The sequence below is a fragment of the Oncorhynchus clarkii genome, chromosome 15 (genome assembly GCF_045791955.1).
Source record: "Oncorhynchus clarkii lewisi isolate Uvic-CL-2024 chromosome 15, UVic_Ocla_1.0, whole genome shotgun sequence".
NCBI classification, from domain to species: Eukaryota; Metazoa; Chordata; class Actinopteri; order Salmoniformes; family Salmonidae; genus Oncorhynchus; species Oncorhynchus clarkii.
The window spans coordinates 17,332,641-17,357,650 of NC_092161.1; the positions used below are offsets into that span (position 1 = coordinate 17,332,641).

General features: G+C 41.0%; 2 protein-coding genes and 1 pseudogene across 2 annotated transcripts; all 3 read right to left on the reverse strand.

Moving 5' to 3' along the window:
* Positions 1-3,393: 3,393 nt before the first annotated feature.
* LOC139366717 (transcription factor 24) lies at positions 3,394-4,456 on the reverse strand. Its single transcript, XM_071104406.1, has 2 exons — positions 3,980-4,456; positions 3,394-3,501 (listed from the first exon to the last, which is right to left on the reverse strand). Exons 1-2 carry the CDS (start codon positions 4,454-4,456, stop codon positions 3,394-3,396), a joined length of 585 nt encoding a protein of 194 aa, XP_070960507.1.
* Positions 4,457-11,344: 6,888 nt separating this feature from the next.
* On the reverse strand, positions 11,345-15,206 carry LOC139366807 (protein phosphatase 1 regulatory subunit 42-like; annotated as a pseudogene).
* Positions 15,207-18,688: 3,482 nt separating this feature from the next.
* On the reverse strand, positions 18,689-24,786 carry LOC139366718 (COP9 signalosome complex subunit 5-like). Its single transcript, XM_071104408.1, has 8 exons — positions 24,479-24,786; positions 24,014-24,248; positions 23,706-23,834; positions 23,184-23,249; positions 22,715-22,800; positions 22,167-22,278; positions 21,092-21,240; positions 18,689-20,323 (listed from the first exon to the last, which is right to left on the reverse strand). The coding sequence occupies exons 1-8, from the start codon at positions 24,613-24,615 to the stop codon at positions 20,233-20,235; spliced, it is 1,005 nt and encodes a 334-aa protein (XP_070960509.1). The 5' UTR covers positions 24,616-24,786; the 3' UTR covers positions 18,689-20,232.
* Positions 24,787-25,010: the final 224 nt, after the last annotated feature.

The following is a 25,010-nucleotide window of genomic DNA, read 5'->3' on the forward strand; positions in this document are numbered from 1 at the left end:
TTCAAGAATCGTACAAGCTCACAGGCGGACCACAAACAGGCAAATAACGGCGCAGTGGTGTGCAGAATGGCATCTCGGTGCACACAACTCGTCTGTCCTTTTCACGGATGGACTGTTGCAGCAGACAACCACACCGGGTTCCACTCCAATCAGCTAAAAATAAGAAGAAGCGTCTCCAGTGGGAACGCGATCACCAACACTGGACAATTGAGGAGTGGAAAAACATTGCCTTAGTCCAATTAATCCCTGTTCCTGTTGCGTCATGCTGAAGGCAGTCAGGATTTGGTGTAAACAGCATGAAACCATGGCCCCATCCTGCCTAGTGTCATCGGTACAGGCTGGTGGCAGTGGTGTAGTTGTGTGGGGGATGTTTTCCTGGCACACGTTAGGTCCCATGACACCAATTGTAGCAAATTGTATCAATTGTACCTTGATACCAAACGTTGGAATGTTTCTGACACCTTGTAGAATCCATTCCCTTGAAGAATTCAGGCTGTTCTGGAGGCAAAGGGGGTCCAACTCGATAGTATACTGAAAAAATATATAAATGTAACATGCAAAAATTCAGTTACAGTTCTTCTCCTGTTTTTTTCTAGTATTACATTGTTACTGATTATTGCATTTTGGGGTTTTGAGTTTGCAAGAAAGGCATTTCACTGTACTTGTGCATGTGACATTAACTTGAAATCAGTCAATTGAAATAAATCTATGGATTTCACATGATTTGGCGGGGACGCAGCCATGGGAGGGCATAGGCCAATCAGAATGATTTTTTCCTCACTAAAGGGCTTTATTACAGACAGAAATACTCCTCAGTTTCATCAGCAGTCCAGGTGGCTGTTTTCAGACAATCCTGTAGGCGAAGAAGCTGAATGTGGAGGTCCTGGGCTGGCGTGGTTACACGTGGTCTGTGGTTGTACATACTGCCAAATTCTCTAAAACGACATTGGAGGTGGTTTATGGTAGAGAAATGAACATTAAATTCTCTGGCAACAGTTCTGGTGGACATTCCTGCAGTCTGCATGACAATTGCACGCTCCCTCAAAACTTGAAACATCTGTGGCACTGTGTTGTGACAACTGCATTAAAAAAAAAATAAATATCCCAACACAAGGTGCACCTGTGTAATGATCATGCAGTTTAATCAGCTTCTTAATATGCCACATCTGTCAGGTGGATGGATTATCTTGGCAACGGTAAAGATTTCACTTGACTGGGCAGGGGTGCAGCCATGGGTTGGCCTGGGAGGGAATAGGCCCACCCACTGGGGAGCCAGGCCCAGCCAGTCAGAATGAGGTTTTCACCAAAAAAGGGCTTTATTACAGACATGTTTCATTAGCTGTCTGGATGGCTAATCTCAGACGATCACGCAGGCGAGGTTACACGTGGTCTGAGGTTGTGAGGCCGGTTGGACGTACTTCTAAATTCTCAAACGACGGAGAGAAATGAACATTGACTTATCTGGCAACAGCTCTGGTGGATATTCCTGCAGTCAGCATGCCAATTCCACGCTCCCTCAACTTGAGACATCTGTGGCATTGTGTTGTGACAACTGCACATTTGTGTTGTTTAAAAAAAAAATCCCCAGCACAAGGTGCACCTGTGTGATGTGCATGCTGTTTAATCAGCTTCTTGATATGCCACACCTGTCAGGTGAATAGCTTATCTTGGCAAAAGAGAAATGCTCACTAACAGGGATGTAAACAAATTGGTGCACAAAATTTGATAGGAATGGACATTTTCTGGGATCTTTTATTTCAGCTCATGAAACATGGGGCCAACACTTTCTTGTGTTTATATTTTTGTTCAGTATAGATGAGTGTACCTAATAAACTGGCTACTGATTGTACATGAAACACAGGGAAATCAATTGTTTTACTCCACTGGGCCTTTAAAACCATAACTATCAGTTTTTCTTTTGAATATTGTGCTAAGTTTCCAATTTTCACATTTCAGAAGTGTAACAGTGTCTGAGTAGCCTACATAAAAGTGCACTTTCTAAATTGATCTCTGAACATTCGATATCAACTTCATAAAGCTAAAATTCTCAAAAGTTATGCTATAGTTTAACGGGATAGTTTGGGATTTTGGCAATGAGGCCCTTTATCGATTTCCCCTACTAGCTGTTCCCATAGACTTCCAGTAGTTAGCGATTGCGCTCACGGTAGTTGGCAGCTTACTTAAAACTGAACACAGAGACATAAAAATTATATCCAGTTCATCTGAGTCTCGGGAAGTAGATACATTTTTTACAATTAATTGCCCAAATCCCGTACATTCCCTTTAATAGAAGTGGCCTCTTGCCGAGTTGAAAACAACTGGGAGGTCAAATCATGACTTCAGTGATCTTCAGCTCCGGAAGTCCGAGCTCTAGAAAAGGCCCGACCTCCCGAGTTGGAATTCGGAATTGAATGACGTTCAAATCGATTTCCCAGTCAGAGCTAGTTTTTTTCCGAGTTCCCAGTTGTTTTGAACACACTGAAGTCGGAATTCAGAGATTTCCGCGTTCCCAGTTCCCATTGTTTTGAATTCGGTATCTGGACACACTATACACCACACTGAAAGAGTCACTACCATTTTGAATAGACTTAGGGCCCATTCCACAATATGTGCCTTGAAATGCATTAACATTTATTGTAATTAGGAGTTTGTTGTGGTTGCAAAATTGTGCATTTGTGTAAAATATATATCTGACTGCAAAAAATGAATGTCAACTCATAATTCCCTTTTCATGCAAATAATCAAATGGAATCCCTCTTGATTGTTAAGAGATAAAGCTGGACTTAAATGACAGAACATGATTATTTAGGCCACTTAGAACAAATACATCTCAGTAAACTTATTTACAACCGATGGAATGGGAGACATGTCTTATTTCTATTCCTCAAGTCATTATCAAAAAACTGATGAAGATGAAGAGGCTCCTACCACTATTGAGATTCTGACAGATCACTTCACATGACAGATGTTAAGTTATTCACACATGCATTTAGTGCAAATGTTCATTTCACCAGACACGGAATTTCTAAAAAGTATACATATACACGTTAATATCTCCAACAGGCACAGAACAGCAGAGCAGAAACACAGCATGGCCAAAATAAGAGCAACAATATTCAGGCTTTCTCAGATTTTATATACATAATCACATAATCACATAATATATTAATTTACAATGTGTTCCTACTATTGAAAGAGTAGACTGTCTCCTTTACATGAAAATACTGAAGTCGAAAGCAGAGACTTCAGTTGTTTGATAAATAAAAAATAATAAGCACTGTCAGACGACGAATCTGCTGTCCATTTCATAAGTCCTCATTGGTGGATTTAGCTGAAAGAGTCTTACTAATTAATGGTCGTCTGAATTAGAAATCCCTTATGCCGTGGATAGATTTATGTCTGCGAGGTCGACGATGATGCGCCTTGATTTTCTGTCGGTTTTGAATTGTTCAGAAACTGACCGCTGGCGCCGACGTATAACCTGGATCGCATTGGCCACTTCTGTTAAGATAAAAAGATAACAAATTATTTAGTGAGTGCAGTTAACTGATTTCAATGCACCTGAAAATATAATTAATAAATGAAGAAACAAATATGTTGCTAAGTTTATTTTAAGTAATTATTCAGTTGAACACACATACATTAAGCAATATATTAATTTAAATGTTTAATTTTACACAATTTATGGTGCAAATTGGTGCTTTCAATTACCAATAATAGCCATTCCTCTCTGTATAATTGTATTAAACATAATAGGAAGCCTACTCATTTTAAAGATCTGTGTAATATAAAAAGTTGTGCAATGATGGCTAAATGCATTTTATGCATGTATGATTGATAATTGTTAGCCAAATATTTTTTTTATTATCATGTGGTATATCGAATAGAGCTGAGACACAATTATCACACACTTTGTCAGGTTAGTTTCAAATGGAATTTCGATATCAATTCAACGTCAAAATGTGTTGGGCCTACTTACTTTCACAGGGTGCAGGTAACCTTCACCTTTCAGCGAGTGTAAGGCCTCTGTTTGTCTATTGCTCTCTCCCTCCTCCATCCCCTCCTCTTGCAAGGTCCGAGTCAGATGGGCAATATACGTGGTGGCCAAAATCAACACGTCGAGCTTGGACAGTTTTGTGTCCGGTGGCACCGACGGAAGAGTCCTCTGTAGCTCCAGGAATGCGCTTCTCAGGGTCTGCACTCGACTCCTCTCCCGTGCTGCGTTGGCTGCTGCCGGTCGCCCTCTGCCACCGAGTCCACCGGCCTGGACCACCCTGGAGTGCTGCAGGGCCTCCGGACGCCGACTGTCGATGGTCAGCATGTCAGGACTGGGGCTGGAGCTGGGGCTAGACGTGGGACTCTCATCCATAACCGTCACTGGGCCATTTCCACTATCCATGCGTATCGTCTGTCTTCCAACCATATAGGGAGCACTTATAAACCTGACGGGTAACATATGTCTTGTTGATGAATGTACATTTTCACTTGCCTATTAATTACATAAACAAACTGAAAATGCCAAGACTGTAATTGAAACAAAAAAAATATGTATTACATATTTTATAATAAGCCTACATTAGCCTACAGATATAGTACAAGTTTATGTAGGTCTATTGACCAGTGTGCGCAAATGCATTGAAATGATCTGCAACAGGCCAAGTTAGTTGCTCAACATAAATTAAGGCAGGCATATCAAATCCTCACCCTTGTCTTGAACTGTGCGCATTTTTAACTTGTGTATAAACACGCCGTTGAATATTTAGGCATTTTGAAAAAGATTAATGCTAAAATAGTATTGCAACAAATTCTGTATCCAATTAGGCCTATTGAGTAAACTTAAATTTGCAATACCCATATAAAGCATTCATTGCGCATATTGGCAACATGCACTTAATCAACATGCAATAAAAACATTACTAAATTGTTGTGAAGAATGTCAATCAAATATCAAAGAAAATATAATCACATTATTATTGCAATAAAGCATTTGAAAAAGAATCATACTGAGACCCACGTGTGTTAACCTTGACCTAAGAAGGCTGCTTTCCCAAGTTTAATTTGACATAAGAATGTGAAACATATAATATATAGTTCTATGGCAGTTGCATCATTATTTGGTGTGGTGCAGACTCATGTAAATAATACCAATTATCGTGCACGTTCCATCACCATCATTAAATATGTTTACATAACTGACTGTGCTTGATGGTGTTATCAAGAAATCAAAACACCTCATAACCCTCTGAAAATAATATTACTTTGAATGTATTCCAAGCCATGTCGTCTATGAAAATAAGGAGAACTTACCTTACAATTTCCCCCAAAACGCCGCCTTGAGTAACGACATCAAGGCAATGCAGAGAGGTATCGTGCACCACACAGACTCCACTGCTGCTACAGTAGGAGGTGGAGAAAAGTAGCCCTGCCGCTCCAAGTACAGATAATCTTTATAAAGAGGCGCGGCCGCGGAAAAAGGTGCGCAGTGGTCCGCGTCTATGCGTGCTCACCTGCGTGTGTGCTTAAAACTCTCAGGAGCTTCTAATTTATTGGATACCCAAAGAGCTGACAACTCTTAGACTCCGGAGTAATTAATCATAAGCCCTTAAGACTGCCTGGCAGTGGGAGAGACTTTCCCCTTTCACAACTTGTTTGTGTCAGAGGGGAGAGAGGAGTGACCCCTTTTCAACACCAGAGGCAGCATTTTTTCTAGCGAACACCATTTTGGGGACGGTATTTCTCTCAAAACCATATATATGTGAGCAAACCATGTATTTTTTGTCATATTATGGTCACGTCAATAAAGAGAGGTCATCTGTATTACTACGTTGATATGGGTCGTCAACTGGTATACCTGCCTTTCTACCCAAGTGCTCGGTCACTGCTTTGCTTTCTAAAGGCTTCAAGGGGGCTATATCAGGTACATGCCCAAATAAACAGTCCCTAATATTTTGGTGCTAATGTTGCAGACGCCAATGGTTGCAGCAGACCATGATGACAAGATGACTAGAGGGTAAGGTGATATGCAAAATTGACTAATTGCCAGGGTGCCTTGAGTTGCAGGTAGAAAAATAGTCTGATTTCCATGAAACAGCTAGGGCTAATAAACAAACTTTAAACAATGCAATCAACACAGGCCTACATGAGGAAATACTTGCGACACATAAATTAATCACTGATTTTCAGGGTCCGCAAACGGAGATGTCGGCAAATGAATGATTGCAATTATTCATAATATAGGCTATATCCTTAGACGGTTCTTAATAAACATTATTTTTGTTAGGATGGAGTAACAGAATTGCTTCGGGGAGGACCACTAATTATGAGGCAGAGCAAAAAGGGTTAAGTAAGCTTCGTTCCCTAATTACCCCACATCTTTCAGGGGTTATACTTCGACATACTTTAAAAAGCCCATTTAGACGTGCGGAGGGAATTTAGACAGGGACTTATAGCATACAATAACCAACCCAATATTACTCCTAACTCGGCGAGGATTTGTTGTGTTGGCTGTGTTGTGTTGGAGGATTATTTCCACATTATGAGAGAGGGACTGCAGGCAATATGCAATTAATATGTCCTTTGCTACCGCTCAGCATGCGGTACCGATGCACGAATGGAACCAACAGGACCCTGAACAGCTTCTACCCGAAGACACAAGGCTGCTAAATAGTTAGTTAAATCGCTAACCAAACAGCTTCTACCCGAAGACACAAGGCTGCTAAATAGTTAGTTAAATCGTTAACCAAACAGCTTCCCAGACTACCTTCATTGACCCCGTTTGCACATTTTTTTACTCATCACAACCGTTGCTGCAATACTGTTAACTAGCTCTCACTTTATTATATGTACAGTGCATATCTACCTCAATTACCTCGTACCCCTGCGCCTCTACTCGGTACTGGTACCTCATGTATATATAGCCACGTTATCTTTACTCATTGTGTATTTATTAAAACTTTTATTATTGCGTGTTATTATTTTTCTATTATTTCTCTATTTTCTCTCTGCATTATTGGGAAGGGCCCGTTAGTAAGCATTTCACTGTTGTTCACGAAGCATGTGAAGAATACAATTTGATGCTCTAAAATTACTTTTTTTTGTTTTTTAATAAGTGTTGATCAATTAACCAAGGCTTCTGTTGAAATGAAAACATTCACCATTTATTATACAAGAATCTTATAAAATGGCAATGGTGCGCAATCAAGTGCATATCTCCCGAGTGGCGCAGCGGTCTAAGGTACTGTGCTAGAGGCGTCACTACAGACACCCTGGTTCGAAAACATAGGGCAGCACACAATTGGCCCAGCGTCATCCAGGTTTGACCGGTATAGGCCGTCATTGTAAATAATAATTTGTTCTTAACTGACTTGGTATTTATTTATTTATTTATCTGACATCATTACATACCGTCGGTGTCCCACAAAACATGTCCTTTACACAACGGGAACAGACAAAATAGACTGCCAAAGACACCAGATAGTAACAACTCAAATTGAAGCTATTCCAAGTGATTTCTTTGGAATAAAACAAATTCAGATTGGATTTATGTGGATTTATTCGATATAAAGTTATGGGATATAACTTCCCAAATTGGTGATGTTATTTGAAAAATCCAATTTAAAAAAATTATAAAGTGAAATTGAGACTTTCCAGCATGGACACACCATAGGAAAACACCCTTCTTTGGCATTCAGGGGAATTCATAAATAAACACATCGCACTCTAAAATCTTACACTCCAAAATCCAGGTATTTTAAACATTCTTATCAAGTACACTTAGGTACACACAACAAACAGGCAAAACCAACTATCATTGATGTACAAAATATTTTAAAAAAATAAATTACCATTATTTACACTGCAAGACATAAAACAGAATAATTGTTGTCACTTTTCAACAGGGCAAATATTGGCGAGTATAATTTCAATAGACTCCATTGCCATGGGCAAAGAGTGCAGGTAGTAGATATACAGTACCATGCATAAAGTGCCTCTACCACAGTCCATCAGTCACTAACAGTAGACTCCTTCCTAGTAAGCGTTTCAGGGGTCAGGTCCGCTCCTGATGTGTGACGACAGCAGTCTTAGGCTATGTGCTGTGTACAAGGTAAGGGTCAGACGTGAGAGGGTCATCAGAGTGTGTGTGTGTGTGTGTGTTAGCGGAGCTGGCATGTCAGACTTTCTTCAGGTTCCGTGGCCTGGGAGAACCGAGAGAAAGCTGACCAGTAAGTGATCATCAACCTCTTTAATGTTGTATAAGTGGCATATGTTTAAGTGGGATATGGTATGAAAAAGTATCAAGCAATGTATATTAAAGAGAAAGCCACTGTATAAACTTTTGATATTGTACTGATGGTCAACCCCAGGCCGACAGCAGGGAAGAAAAGTGTTTATTTGCTATTTTATTTTATTTTTTTGACAAATAGCAGGCCATTCGTCAAGCATGTATACAAAAGGAAACAAACAGTTAAGTGAAACATGTTGATGTTTAAATCACTTATACCAACTAAATACACGTTCTTATTCAAACATACATTTGGCTCTCATTTTTGTATGAATGAATTAAGAAATGAATCAATTATCAAACATGGGTGGGAAGAGCCACTGTATTCTAAATCTGTTATATTGAACAGTCTAAAAACACTGACTGTTTCCACAATTTTGTGTCCCATATGGATGTATTAAAAAACGGTACTAATAAATGACCAAAGAGACCATTTAATTGATTGTATTGGTGACAGGCAATGATGATATCTTGATCTGAAACCTTTGCTGCTGCTGCCACTTTATCTTCCTACTTTTCCACTACAGTACTGTTTCCCCTTTTAAAGGCCATTTTTGTTTCTTTTTGACCATTTTACTTTTACATTTACAAACAAACACAGTAAGGTACTTAAATTGTTCCCCAGAAATGATTTTGAGATGTAATTTGTTTTTTTTAAACGACTGCATTGGACCTTTAATAAATATGCAACATCCAGCAAGATTTTGACTCGTTCAATCTCTTTTTCATGAATGTTTCATATGGATGATAGGAATATACAGTGGGGCAAAAAAGTATTTAGTTAGCCACCAATTGTGCAAGTTCTCCCACTTAAAAAGATGAGAGAGGCCTGTAAGTTTCATCATAGGTACACTTCAACTATGAGAAAAAAAATCCAGAAAATCACATTGTAGGATTTTTAATGAATGTATTTGCAAATTATGGTGGAAAATAAGTATTTGGTCAATAACAAAAGTTTATCTCAATACTTTGTTATATACCCTTTGTTGGCAATGACAGAGGTCAAACGTTTTCTGTAAGTCTTCACAAGGTTTTCACACACTGTTGCTGGTATTTTGGCCCATTCCTCCATGCAGATCTCCTCTAGAGCAGTGATGTTTGGGGCTGTTGCTGGGCAACACGGACTTTCAACTCCCTCCAAAGATTTTCTATGGGGTTGAGATCTGGAGACTGGATAGGCCACTCCAGGACCTTGAAATGCCTCTTACGAAGCCACTCCTTCGTTGCCTGGGCGGTGTGTTTGGGATCATTGTCATGCTGAAAGACCCAGCCACGTTTCATCTTCAATGCCCTTGCTGATGGAAGGAGGTTTTCACTCAAAATCTCACGATACATGGCCCCATTCATTCTTTCCTTTACACGGATCAGTCGTCCTGGTCCCTTTGCAGAAAAACAGCCCCAAAGCATGATGTTTCCACCCCCATGCTTCACAGTAGGTATGGTGTTCTTTGGATGCAACTCAGCATTCTTTGTCCTCCAAACACGATGAGTTGAGTTTTTACCAAAAAGTTATATTTTGGTTTCATCTGACCATATGACATTCTCCCAATCTTCTTCTGGATCATCCAAATGCTCTCTAGCAAACTTCAGATGGGCCTGGACATGTACTGGCTTAAGCAGGGGGACACATCTGGCACTGCAGGATTTGAGTCCCTGGCGGAGTAGTGTGTTACTGATGGTAGGCTTTGTTACTTTGGTCCCAGCTCTCTGCAGGTCATTCACTAGGTCCCTCCGTGTGGTTCTGGGATTTTTGCTCACCGTTCTTGTGATCATTTTGACCCCACGGGGTGAGATCTTGCGTGGAGCCCCAGATCGAGGGAGATTATCAGTGGTCTTGTATGTCTTCCATTTCCTAATAATTGCTCCCACAGTTGATTTCTTCAAACCAAGCTGCTTACCTATTGCAGATTCAGTCTTCCCAGCCTGGTGCAGGTCTACAATTTTGTTTCTGGGGTCCTTTGACAGCTCTTTGGTCTTGGCCGTAGTGGAGTTTGGAGTGTGACTGTTTGAGGTTGTGGACAGGTGTCTTTTATACTGATAACAAGTTCAAACAGGTGCCATTAATACATGTAACGAGTGGAGGACAGAGGAGCCTCTTAAAGAAGAAGTTACAGGTCTGTGAGAGCCAGAAATCTTGCTTGTTTGTAGGTGACCAAATACTTATTTTCCACCATAATTTGCAAATAAATTCATTAAAAATCCTACAATGTGATTTTCTGGATTTTTTTCCCTCATTTTGTCTGTCATCGTTGAAGTGTACATATGATGAAAATTACAGGCCTCTCTCATCTTTTTAAGTGGGAGAACTTGCACAATACCTCATTGCTGCACTGTCCAGTTGTGAGTGTTCCAAGTGGACCTTCCTGCTGGGTCGCCCCCTCCAGATGATTCTTCTTACCACGGGTGTTGCCGTAGTTATAGTTGTATGAAGGATGGGGGCCCATGTGGAAGTCTGATGCAACACAAACAAAGTCACACACACACACACCATGTCACAGTTCTGACAATACTTCGGACACACACACAACAGGACCAAAGTAGGGACTGCGGTGCGGTGGACCTTAGAGAAAAGTGTATGGCGGAAACATGGGATATTAACTTTTTAAAGTTCTGACAAATTGAGTGTCTCTTAAATATTTGTAATAAGAGGTTCTTCATTACGGCTATCAATAATATGGAGGTTTAAATATTTGTTCTGTATGTCTCTATTATCAGAAGGATGCAAAAATATATAACAGTACATTATCTTACCAGTAAAGGGATAGGTGATCTGGCCGGTCATAAAGATATAACAGTAAATTATCTTACCAGTAAAGGGATAGTGATCTGGATATAACAGTACATTATCTTATCAGTAAAGGGATAGGTGATTTGTGGAAACAAAGTGGCACTTTAACCTTTGAAAAAGTGAATATGGAGGACTCGAAAGTATCCATTTATAATGCATCTACAGACTGTAAATTCAACAATGTATAAGAAGTCAAACAATGAATGTAATCAACAAACCACACAAACCACTCTCCAGTGGGAAAGTCATACTATCAGCAAAAACAACAACACGATTCAAAGGTTGTCCTGCCAAGAGCAAAGTCCAAGAGAAAAGGTGCAAACACATCAGCTTGTTTTAATAAACAGTCGCTGGTGTCATGTGACTAATAAGCGTGTTGCCTGCCCCGCAGTGTATGTTTATCTAAAGGCACATTAATCCAAGCCTGGAAATATGAATACTCTCTGGACACGCTCTGATTGTTCATTGCCTTCCTGTCTCGGCCAAAGCGCTTCCACTTTTCTAGCCCGCGCTGCAATCAGTTCAGAGGGGACCCCTCGGCGCAGCGCGCTCCCAGGCTTTGATAAATGATCGTGTCATGGCCGTCACTCACAAGGGCCCTGGCGAGGAGCGGCCCAGCGCCAAATTGCCCCCCACGCGGGGGCGCGAAGACTAGAACAGCCCAGGCTGGATGAGCACTGTGCTGGGCCCTGGTTCCTCACTGGACTTAATGATTGGCCAGTTATGAACCTGTATTTGACCAGCACTTCGCTTCCTCGTCCTCTCTGGTCCTCGTGCAGTGCTAACAGCCTCGGTAGATACCAGCCCATTTGTCACCCTGGCTGACTGCCTGTCATAATCTATTTTAAAAATCCATAATGCTTCCTGGGGATTCTGACCACACTGGGCTGAAGGAGGGATTGATCCTTCATGGTGCTGTCTTTGCAGGATCAATAGTGGCAGAGGGGTTGTATAAATTAAAGGAGATATCCACTAAATATGAGAACATGAAAGCTCCCTCTGACACATGTACAGCAATTACCTGCAGAGGGCTGCTCTTCTCAGTGGAATATCATTTATGTTGAGTGCCAATGTTACCCACGCTAACAGTGTGCTTCCAATGCCATGTCCCAAAGTGACATTATAGTGTGGATCAAAAAATGGCTTTTTAAAAGAATTCAGCCATCAAGCCTTTCAGATCCATAAAGAGAGAGATTTTTTTTTTTTTTAATACCTCAGAAGTGGAGCCTCAGGAACGCACAGCAGGTCATTTTTCAAGGTCAACACAGCGAGCAGAAACCATATCTTTGCTTTTAATGAATCTCCCATCAAGTTCAGTGGTACTGCTGGGGAGGTATCAAATGCTGGACTCACAGAGAAATAGGAAAAATCAGCCTCCTAAGAAAGGAGAGAAACTTGCGCTTGTTTTAAAGCTGTCAGCGAGGGCAGTCCTGGGGGACCAGGCCGCTGATTTGTTGAATAATTCTGACCCTGTGCGAGTCGCAGAGACTGGGAACCTCTGGCGGGATTTGCAGGATTTGGTTCTTTAGCACTCTGCTCTCCATATCATTTCACACATCACTTACAGAGGGCAGTGCTGCTATGTTCATGTTACCCTGATCCGCTTAAAGCGAGCATGTTGATTTTGATACACAACGCCACGCATAGTTGCTGTGATGTGGGTAATTATTTTGATCGCACAACATTCTCACAGTTTACACTTTTGTCACATTGGTAAAGAGTAGAGTAAGTGGCAACTGGTATTAGTTCCATCAGTAGTAGTGCTTTCATGAGGAAACGTACCTGCATGTCCTGTAGCTGGTTGTCTGCAGCAAAGTGTGTTTCTTTAGATCATCTATGTTGTTCCTGTTGATATTCAAGACACCTAAAGATTCCCGCAAAGATAATCTACTTTGTAAATACAATGGCAAAACATTTGAACAACTACTTAAATAATATGTATAACCAGTATATATTATTGATCCTTGATTAACACTGTAAAATGGTACAATAGATTGCTTTGGTTCTATTAAATGCTGTTGTATTAAATACGCCTGTCCAAATTTGGTATTCATCTTAATTTCAGTTCCTGGAAGCATTGATAAAAAGCTGGAGCTCTTACATTTGCGCTGCAATTTCTTTAATTATCAAAATAAAACAAGAATGTGAGATTTGCAGTTTGTTTAACCAGAGTCTGAGGAGTAAACAGCCCTGGTTGATCTGTGAGACCAGAAAGTGCCACAGAGCTCTCTTTAACATCATCAAACTAAGCACAATACCGCTTTTACAGGGACCAGTTTCCTTATGGAAATCTGAGAGACCATTTCCAGACAAGGACATAATGCAGATTGTGAACATATACATATGGTCTGATTGCGCAGAGATGGAAATGATGACATCACCGATAAAGAGCAACATTAGATCAATGGTGGAATCCTGGTGCACAGGCACAACCTGCATTTAAATTGTCAATTGTGGTGTGAAATGAGCTAAAACAATCTTATTTACAATCCCAGTTGGTTTGTTATTGGGTCTTACAGCGAGGGAGAAGAAAGTCCTGGGGTCAAAGAGTAGCTTCTCCCCACTGGGCAGTCTCTGGCCCTCTAGGTAGATCTCCTTCAGCTCCCCTAACCCCCCCACCACCGTGATGCTGTTTCCCTCCAGGTAGAGCTCCTTCAGCTCCCCTAACCCCCCCACCACCGTGATGCTGTTTCCCTCTAGGTAGAGCTCCTTAGAGCTCCTTCAGCTCCTCTAACCCCCCCACCACCATGATGCTGTTTCCCTCCAGGTAGAGCTCCTTCAGCTCCTCTAACCCCCCACCACCGTGATGCTGTTTCCCTCCAGGTAGAGCTCCTTCAGCTCCCCTAACCCCCCCCCCCCTCCCCACCACCGTGATGCTGTTTCCCTCTAGGTAGAGTTCCTTCAGCTCCTCTAACCCCCCCACCACCGTGATGCTGTTTCCCTCTAGGTAGAGCTCCTTCAGCTCCCCTAACCCCCCCACCACCGTGATGCTGTTTCCCTCCAGGTAGAGCTCCTTCAGCTCCTCTAACCCCCCCACCACCGTGATGCTGTTTCCCTCTAGGTAGAGCTCCTTCAGCTCCTCTAACCCCCCACCACCGTGATGCTGTTTCCCTCCAGGTAGAGCTCCTTCAGCTCCTCTAACCCCCCCACCACCGTGATGCTGTTTCCCTCCAGGTAGAGCTCCTTCAGCTCCTCTAACCCCCCCACCACCATGATGCTGTTTCCCTCTAGGTAGAGCTCCTTCAGCTCCCCTAACCCCCCCACCACCGTGATGCTGTTTCCCTCCAGGTAGAGCTCCTTCAGCTCCTCTAACCCCCCCACCACCGTGATGCTGTTTCCCTCCAGGTAGCTGATATGGCACAGAGAGAGACACACACACACACACACAAACATAAGATTGAGATATACACACATGCACGGAAAGACAAACACCCACGAATGGAGAAACATGGACATTTGAACACAGACAGTCAAAAACAGATGAATGTATCGACCAAAGCTTTAGCACAGACGGCAAACATTTAAACTGGATACATAGGACAAGCTCCTACTCACAGCTTGGAGAGCTTCTGTGGGTTGGAGAGGTTATCACGTGAGTGATGTTGTTGTTCTGCATGTATAGGTGTGTGAGGTTTGAGGCAAAGCCCAAGTTGCAGATCTGGGTGATCTTATTGTCGTACAGGTAGAGGACTGTAAGGTTTCTGCACATGGAGAGATCTTCCTGCAACACATACGTTCACAAACAAAGACGATTTCCCTACCATTAGAACATTGGAGGCTGCTGAGGGGAGGACGGAGCAAATGGAATGGCATCAAACAACAAGGAAACCATGTGTTTGATGTCTTTCATACCATTCCACCTATTCCACTCCAGCCATGACCACAAGCTCATCCTCCCCAATTAAGGTGCCACCAACGTCCTGCGCATTAGAAGCTAAAAGAGAGACGCACAGAAACAAAACATAGCTGGCCTATATTCATTTTGGTAACTGTAGTATCGTACTTACAATGTCCACTATGTACTTATTAGAAGTTCAGGTGAGTGAGTTTCTTGAGGTACTGTGGGAGGGAGTAGCTTCTCTTGTCTTTCAAATGGTAGCTGGATTTGGAAATCAGATCCATGGTGAGGCGGACCATGATGGCTCGTCACAGACCCTGCCTCAGAGTGGATGCTTTTCAGCTTCAGCCAAGCGTTCACAGAACAACCACCAGAAATGTCTGAAAAAGGGAAGTTAATAAGCTAGCTGTAAAGAGTAAAGCCAAAGGAAAATAAATGTCATTGGAGTCTTTCCACAAAAAAGTAACTATATGACAGATTCAAAAATATATTACCTCAATGAAATATTTTAGACTTTAAGAGCTCATTAAAGTAAAGAGGGATATAAATAGGCCTAAATGAAACCTATTCCCCAAGCATGCCATCTATTCCCCAAGCATGCCATCTATTCCCCAAGCATGCCATCTGTTTCACAAGCATGCCATCTGTTTCACAAGCATGCCATCTATTCCCCAAGCATGCCATCTGTTTCCCAAGCATGCCATCTATTCCCCAAGCATGCCATCTGTTTCCCAAGCATGCCATCTATTCCCCAAGCATGCCATCTATTCCCCAAGCATGCCATCTGTTTCCCAAGCATGCCATCTGTTTCCCAAGCATGCCATCTATTCCCCAAGCAGGCCATATGTTTCCGAAGCAGGCCATCTATTATTAAAGCAGGCCGCCTACTCCACAGGCAGGCCATATATTTCCAATCAAGCCATATATTCCCCAAAAAGGCCACATATCCCCCAAGCATGGCGTCTATTCCCCAAGCAGGCCATATATCCCTCAAGCATGGCGTCTATTCCCCACGCAGGCAATATATTCCACAAGTAAGCCATCTATTCCCCGAGCAGGCCATCTATTCCCCAAGCAGGCCATCTATTCCCCAAGCAGGCCATCTATACCCCGAGCAGGTCATCTATGCCCGAGCAGGCCATCTATTCCCCGAGCAGGCCATCTATGCACCAATCAGGCCGTCTGTGCCCCAATCAGGCCATCTATTCCCTGCTGACACCCCAGAGGTTTGTTTATTAGCTAGACCCTGACACCAGATCTAAATATGCTTGTGATTTTCTCTCTCTCAATGAAGACATCGAGAAGTATAGATGTCCTTCTCTGCTCACCAGTCACTATCCCTCATGAGCAAGGCTTTATTCCTTTTGCACTTCTGCCTCAGTTTCAGAATGCACACACTTCTGTTGAGAGAAAAACACACGCACGCACGCACACACACAGATCAGTGTGACAACAAGTATTTTCTAAACTTGATCTCAGGGCACGAGCCGAGGCAGAGTTGACATGAATGGAGGGCCTTCGATCGATTGAGATCTCCCGTGGGCAGCAACAAGATCAGTGTAGCCCTCGGGACTCGACAGACAGCAGTTAATCATGTGCAAAACTGACACTAGCAGCAGTTAACTTACAGGATAAATTCAAGGCCACATTCATTCACATATTTTCTGTAGCAACTACTAACGTTAGCTAGCAATGCAAGCTAGCTAAACGTTAGGATGTCAACAAAGCTGTCAGCGCTAGCCATCAAAAAAGAAACTTGCAAAGTAAATACAAATCTAGCTATCTCTATAGTATATGTACGTGTCCTCCTCGTAAAATGACGATAAAGAGCCTAAAGACGCGGGGTGAGATGAATTAATTCACACTCGTGTGGTCTGTGGATAGCCTTGTTGGAATGATTGCCATGGGGACAACGCGCCAAAGCTGCGTTAAGTACTTCTTCTTTATGTTTTTATGGCATACCACAACTAATTTGCTGACCAGTGATCATATATATCCTTTAATATGCAAGAAAAATATGAAACGGAAATGTTACTTTCCTTCTATTATCTTGAGTAGGCTAATTAACAACCATAGATTTAGTTGTGTTTTTCGGGCACGAGCTGTTTACACTTTATGTCTATGGTTTACACAAGTGTCAATCAAATTGTGTACCGCGTGCAGTTGAAGTCGGAAATATAAATTGATATTCTGCTCATTACTAATTACAATGGTTGCCTGTATTCATGCATTTCATTCTTGCCAACGCTCTGTTTTATTTAACTACGGGCGGCAGGTTGTAGTGGTAGTGGTTAGAGCGTTGGACTAGTAACCGGAAGGTTGCAAGTTCAAATCCCTGAGCTGACAAGGTACAAATCTGTCGTTCTGCCCCTGAACAGGCAGTTCAGTTCCTAGGCCGTCATTGAAAATAAGAATTTGTTCTTAACTGACTTGCCTAGTTAAATAAAGGTGAAATATATATAGATTTTCGACTATGACAGTTGTGAAAAATGACTGTGTACAGGCAATGTAAAAAATATAGTACATTTCAGTTCAATGTGGACCCAAAAGTAAAATGATCTAGAACATACGTAGGAATTCACAAAGGAAGTGGTAGAAAATAATTGGCTGTGCAGCATGCAGGTAAAACAAAACATTTCCTTTACATTGTTAAATTTTCTGTGAAACATAATTGAATGTAATGACTGCATCAATAGGTTGAATCAATTATTTAAATGATCACAATCAAATGTTTTTTTGTTAATTTAGGTAAAATCCTCTCAGAATTAATCACAGTTTGAGTATATCGCTGTTTTTGCCATTGGTATCTAGATTTGAATAAATGTGTATATTTGCATCCAAAATATTTGTGAATTGGATCGCTTTTCACACTTTATTGCCTTGTCACATCCTCATGAAAAACATATTTTGGGCCAGACTTTCCTGGCTGAGTAAATTGAAAAATATTGGATAAATATAAAGAAAGCCAGAATGAAACAAGCTAAATTCCTTTCAGCACTTTTCCTTTCTTCAGAAATAGTCTAAAACTTCCATTCCAAACACCATGAATCATGTGGTCTTTTATGTACCTTTCTAATGATCAGCTACTTGTGTGGTATTGTAGACCTCTGAAATAAAAACAGTTTTTCCTTTCCATTGGTGGAATGTAAAATATTTTATGTCCATGATTATTTTCAATGAGGTCAAAGGTTAAATAAAGATCAAATAGTGTGGAACATCTCAGACAGGCACACACACACGCAAACAGTAAACAGATCCTGCAGCTAACCCCGAGGCCTGTAGACTATAGTGCCTGCAGACATGTACATGACATAACCCGACACCATGTTTATTAGTTTCTCCTCTTCTCTCCAGCCAAGATCACATTGCTTCCAGTAATAATGCGTATAACGCGCCAGGCAGGCTGGGGTCGCAGTGCGATTGGCTCAGCGAGTCTCAGCAGTGACCCATGCATTGTTATATAATGTCAAGGCCCTGGCTTCCTGCAACTGAGTGACTTGCCTCCACTTATGCATGCAGAGCACTTGGCAGAGAGGAAATGTAGCGCTATAGGCCCTTCTTTCCCCCACATAGCTCCACTCTAGGGCAATGAGTGAGTTCCAACCCCCTTCATTATAGCCTACACCATGCTTGTTGAGCATATTCTGAGATCCAAAGTAAACAATATCCTTGGACTTCTGCAGGGTAATTTGTTCCGCAGGGCCTATAGGTGCCCAGTAGTAAATAGCTATTCATCATACGCCTTATCAATCCTCTGTTCTCAGAACTTCAGTTAGGCCTATTTTTTTTTTAAATCACCCCCGTTTATTATTGTAATGTATTTTTGATGAACTCACCAAATGAGGTGCAATTCCACTGTTTCATAGATAATACAAAACATATTAAGTGTACGCTAATTAAAATAAATGTTAATTCAATAACATATTAGCAAATGCATTGAATGCTTGGTTGTCGGTCGGCCTTCATTGGAATTCACATTTACTTGTTTCCACTGTAAACGAAGCATCTGAATGTTCATCTGGTGACGACCATAAGAATGACATGTACGGAACACTGGTCTTATATTTAAAGGATAATTTACAAATCTTGCATTAGGTAAAACTACTATGACAGCACGTTCCATATACTTGTTGGGCATCTAGCCATAACAGTATAGAGCTATAACAGTTACAGTACTGTAATGCACTTAAAACCACTAGCTACAGAGCATTCAATGTGAGGGTAAAGCCAATTGTTTCCTGTTGTTAATTCCAAAAACTAAAATTACATTTAACATAATTCAATAAGTTTCCTCTTTCTAAAACACTTTAGGATACACACTTCACCCATTATAATAACATAAAAATAATGTAAAAAGAAAATCATTACAAGAAATGATGCCAAAGCTCATGTACATGAGGAAATGCAGACCCATTCAAAGTGCATCAAATATGGTTCCACGCCTCTGCAATGTTGCATCAAAAATATACATTCCACCATTATAATACTACAAGAAAAAGAATTATGACATTAAACGGTGCCAGGGCTGCAGTGTGTAAGGAAAAGCAGACTCTGTGTCTGCTTCGATGTAGACGGGTTGGGTGAATAGACTCCAGTGTGCACGGCTCCTGTTTCTGTGCTGCATCATTGCCGCGGCTCGACTTGACGACTTGACAATCCTGAAGGATTGTGTACTACAGAGAGACAACCTGCACCGAAAGCCACTCCGCAGAGACTTCTCGACCATGCCAGCCAGTGTTTACGTTTGAGCCAATGCAGCGGCTTGAGTTTGTTGTTCCATAATGTAATGATATGACTGGCCAGAGTTGAAATGACTGGCTGACTGGTTGTAGGTTTTGTTATGGAGTAATATACCATGGTCTTTGTTAAAGTGTTAAGTCATGCTGTGAGGGTGTGTGTGTGTAGTCTACTCTAGCCAATACCTAACAGCCATGGGACATGGACATGTCACAGTGCTATGTCATGTTGAACCCAAAGGAGAATACCTTTCAAAAGTCTGCAAGCATTCAAAAATAAGAAAATACATGAACTAAAGTTGGAAGCAATTCAGTCAAAACAATATGGTTCACCAACCTCAGGAATTGTTCAATGAAAATGGTGATACTTCAAGTCAAAGAAGGAAAACTAACGTAGATACATTTTAACAACACTATTTATTCATACACTTATGTGGACATAAGTTGAGATCAATCACTCACACTAAAGAATAGCTGAAGATAAAACCAATAAACTTTCCTCAGATAATAATTGAAAGATCATCATGCTAACCAGAATCTAAATAGTAATACACACACGAGGGGTGACTCCACTTGGACTGTTTCGGGCTTAGATGGCAGACGTGTTGATTTGATTGAAGAGCTTATGCTTGATGACTTGAGACATCAGACCATGGATCGCCTCAATTGTCGTCTTGCAGCTAGAATAGTCAGAAAAAAAAGAGGAAAGTTCAGTTTCGCTCTGGACATGAAGAGGTGATACGGACGTCCTATCCATCAACAGACAGGTCAGATAAACAAACAGATAGGTGTTGCATTCACGGGAGAAAAACTCAATAAACCACAACCATTGTATAAATAATAAGCAGACCTTGAATAGGTAGGTAGGACAACTCTACCTGCTAAAACAAGTAACTAAGTATTCCCATTGCATCTATACACAAATAATGTGTGATCAAAATGGTTACAAAACATAGTAACAATACAGATATTCTATAACTTAGAGTAGTACATAGCGTAGGCCTAAGCAGACCAGAGATTTCCATTTTCCATTGATCGTGTTCATCAGAAAGGCAAACATTTTCCCAGATCACTATTCCTACTCTGAGAAGCTTTGTGAATACGGACCAATGATTCTATTATGGGGTAGGAATAATTTGTTTCGCTGTGTCAGTTGAATATTTAAATGGTGTGTTTAACAGCGACTCAAATTGGTTTACAGTTGTCAATAATATCAGTAAAAATCTTTATTGTAACAGTACATAGGGCATTATCAACAATCCAATCCAGTCTGTCAATGCTGCAAAACATGAACAAACATACAGTGTGATATATGGTGCCATGCCAATTTTAGAGATCAATGCATTAAATCATTCACTAAATAAGCTCTAGGCCTGGAAGCCAAATAAATGCAGAATAAACAAGATCTAAATTAGATAGATAACAGGAGTGGAGGAGCGTTGCTGTACCTGTCTCGTGTTGCTTTGGCCAGTTTGTCCTCGGACTTCCTGTCGTGTGTGTCCAGGCCCAGCATGAAGCTTCCTCTTCCAAGCTGAGCCTCCGACTGCTCCAGTTTCTCAGACAGGTCAAACACCTGGCCCGTGGTGTACTCTGAATTCTGGGGAGGACACACGCATGGATTATGTACCAATATGTTATATTGTCATGTACCATGATCAGATGAAAGCATATCCGCGTATTGTGATTAAGTTAATCAAAGTATGTGGCAGCAGTAGCCTATATACCCATGTGTGGGCTTTCTTTCTTTCATTCATTCTTTCTTTACACACACACACACAATGTTCATGCACAATTTCACCACCACCCTATTTTCTTCACCACTACTGAGACATTCTATTAAACAGTTACAATATGTTGAACTTGTTAATGGATTAAATGGCTTGTCAAGTCGCGGTGAAAGGGGTTCGGTGAAAAGGTTTGCCTAAGGTGAGGCCTTGTGTTCCATGGAGCAGGTAATTAGGAGACATTGATAGGGAGCCAGACTGTGGTGACAGTGTAGTGACTGACAAAGCCCTTCGCCAATGGACCAGTCAACTCCTGACAACTAGTCAATCCATCTTCATCCAGAATGACCAGAGTCCACTGTTTGGATAGTCTGCTGCCTTTAGAGACTGTTTAGCATCCACAATGGGAATTCACTGGGGGCTTTCAATCTCTAGAAAGTATTGGCAACAAGGGAGATGATCCACAGTGAACCACAGCAGCATCTATATCACCACATCTCCAACACATAGATATTTTGTTTAAAGATTAACATGGTGGCCTCAGTCATATTAATTAACCTATGCTTGTAAATCTGTACAAGTGACCTTTTGGAAAATAGAAGATCCCCCCGGGCCATATAAAATGATTATAATAATGGTATAAATAAAGAAAGGGATTGTCATTAATATGTAAGAATCACACACCATATATTTTGGCTGCTACTTGACTCGGCATAGTATGGTTACATATCTATTTGTAAACAAAAGGGTTTCACAAATGTAGCATTGCTTGATTTAGAGTTAAATTCAAAACCCTTACCGTCAGAAGACTTGAAGAACTCAGAGTGTTGACCCAGTATTTATTCCAGAGGAGCTCCAGTAATTTTCGATCCAGGGAAGACTTGAAATAAGTCACCTCCAAGGCATAATACCTAAACAAACAAACAAGCCCACGGCACTTAGTGAATAAATAAACAATGTAAATTAAATGAAGAAAATACTACATTTTTATTTAATAATGATAATAATCCCCAGTTTACAATTGCGTCATTCATCCCCCTCGTCTCCCCTGTAACTATTCCCCAGGTCGTTGCTGCAAATGAGAATGTGTTCTCAGTCAACTTACTTGGTAAAATATCGGATAAATAAAAAACAAGAATAAATACAATTATTTACCACAGCATTATTAAGGGATTATTACATCATAATGACTTGAATTTGTGTTATAGGCTACATCAACCCTAAAATAAATAAAATAAAATATATATATATATGAAGTATCTTGTCAAGTTTACTTAGACAATTTGCAAGATGATACTAAATATTATATGTTTGCCTCAAGTATAAACGTCCAAGATGAAAACTCACTGTTTGCAGTGCACGCCGAAGTCTTCGATCTTGTTCAGGGGAATGGTCTGATATTCAGAGGGTCCCTCATCAGGAGGTTTGTAACCCTGAAAAACAACACAAACACACAATTATTAGACTCATGATATCTGAAAATGTATATTTAATGAGAGGAAATGTAGTCTTAAAATATTTGCACAATTCGATAGTGAGAGACAGCCAACTACTAATTAACTACTAATAAACAAATTTTACAAAATGAATAATTAACTAAATGTTGACAATGAATCATAATAGTATTACTTATAGATACAACAAAATCTTTAAAATAAATATTCCAATTGGCATGCTAAATATAGCAAATGTATTTATGAGCGATAAATGAGACCAAAATGCTGAATTTGCAGTAATTGTGTTCCTAACTTGTCTAATACCACATGTAACACGGATAAACACTGGAATAATGCAAGAAACGCATTTTACTCCTTACCTTGGGGTATGTTCTGAAGGCGCCAAGATTGACTTTCCCTGCAGATATGGTGCGAGTGGGGTCAATCTGGGAGGGAGGGATATACAGTAGAACAGGAAAATGTTTTCAGAGGTCAGACAGTCTCTAGAGACCACTCCAAGCCGGCCACCAGGAGTGATGTTTTCTTCTCAACTACTGCTGCCAGTGTAGTCAAAGAACACACTTAATTATCCTATGCCCTTGGCACTTCAGCCCTGCAAAACCAATCAAGTGTAAATAGCATCTACAGTTACAAAAGCCAAATATGTGCCGTGCTCATGGTGGACTACTACCATACATCATCAACCACTAAAGGGATGCCTAAACCTGATTGCACCCCTCTCAGTTACACATGTATAACCTTGCACCCACAAATTCAAAAGGAAAACCAAAGTACTGTATTTAGGAAGCAGTCTAATAAAAGACAAATGGACATTTTAACATGTGTATTTTGGGGTATTGCGTTATGAGCTGAAGTTGGGGCAGATCTTTCACTGTACTCACCACCACCGCCACAAAGGGCTCCTGAAACTGCTGGTTGAGCATCTGAGTGCTGACATCTATACCTGACAACCAGCAGCCGTAACCTGGGTGACTGTGGTACCAGCCAATAGCGTTCTCCAGCCGACCAACCTGACAGTTCACAAACGGCAAGGAATCAGTATCAATACAATAAAGAGATAGTGTCCAATATGTAACCATTGTGATAAACCATGACAAGCACAGTTCTCACTAAAATGTCATGTGTTTTGATCCATCCTTTTATGCAACATTAAGGACCAAAATCTCATTCCAAGAGTCAGTCATTTTACCTGTTTGGCATTCTCAATGTAGGCAGCCATGTATTCATAAGCCGCAGCCTGGGCGTTGACCCGCGTCTCTGTGCCCTCCACGGGTAAGGCAAAGCTGTCCATGATGTTCATGGTCTCCCCGTCCACTTTCCCAAGCATCAGACCCATCACCTCGAGGTTGCCCCCGGACCTGGCGTGCATCACCATCTTCAGCAGCGCCAGAGCAGATATCTGGCAGTATTTGAAGTAATGATGACTATAGGACAAAAATAATATTGGTGTGAATTATGTTCAGGGAATTAATATGGCATTCACTAACTAGCTTGCTATGCAGGGAGAATTTCCATTGTTGACATGCTAACTAGCAAGCTAACTTCAGATAGTAACGTTAGCTAGCTGGTCAAGCCAACACAGCCAAACAAGGAACTAGCAAGCAGTTGCAAATAAAACAAATGACAATCTATAATTTATCAAATATATACTTACTCTTTTGTCCATGGCTTCGCAGCAAGGATTTCCTGTTGTTGTTTTTTGTCATATTTATATATTTCATCTATGCTCTGAACTTCCTGCATACTGTTTTGTAGCTCCCATGTTTTCTGTGCCATGCTACTCCCTGCCATGTTGACAACCTAGTCTCACTGCCTCTCTAAAATATAACGTAATACTAGAAAGAAAACTAGTGCGCTATCAAACGTGGAATATTTCAAAAACCTGTAATAATAACATAATCTCAAAGCAGTAGCCCTTGCTCATCCATTCGTTCAGGGAGCCATGACACTGGACTGTACCATGCTATGAGGAAGGGGGACATACACGTTTAAAAAAAATCTAAAATAAAAAGTGACCGTGGGGTTTTTGTTCAGTTAATGAGTATACGCATAAAATCATCGAATTAATTCAGATATGCATGTCCCAAACAAATAAACTTATACTTGTATTCATCAACAGCCACGAAACACCAATTAACGTGATGGTTTAGTCCAAATAACACAGACGATGTGATAGAAATGGTAAT

What these genes read in the sequence shown, in the direction of transcription:
- LOC139366717 (XM_071104406.1), bottom strand. Translation starts at nt 4,456, where the DNA reads ATGTTACCCGTCAGGTTTATAAGTGCTCCCTATATGGTTGGAAGACAG. An exon ending in GTTACCTGCACCCTGTGAAA is followed by an intron (nt 3,502 to 3,979) that starts GTAAGTAGGCCC and finishes TTATCTTAACAG; the next exon opens with AAGTGGCCAATGCGATCCAG.
- LOC139366718 (XM_071104408.1), bottom strand. Translation starts at nt 24,615, where the DNA reads ATGGCAGGGAGTAGCATGGCACAGAAAACATGGGAGCTACAAAACAGT. An exon ending in ACATTGAGAATGCCAAACAG is followed by an intron (nt 23,835 to 24,013) that starts GTAAAATGACTG and finishes GTGAACTGTCAG; the next exon opens with GTTGGTCGGCTGGAGAACGC. An exon ending in GCCAAAGCAACACGAGACAG is followed by an intron (nt 20,324 to 21,091) that starts GTACAGCAACGC and finishes TGACTATTCTAG; the next exon opens with CTGCAAGACGACAATTGAGG.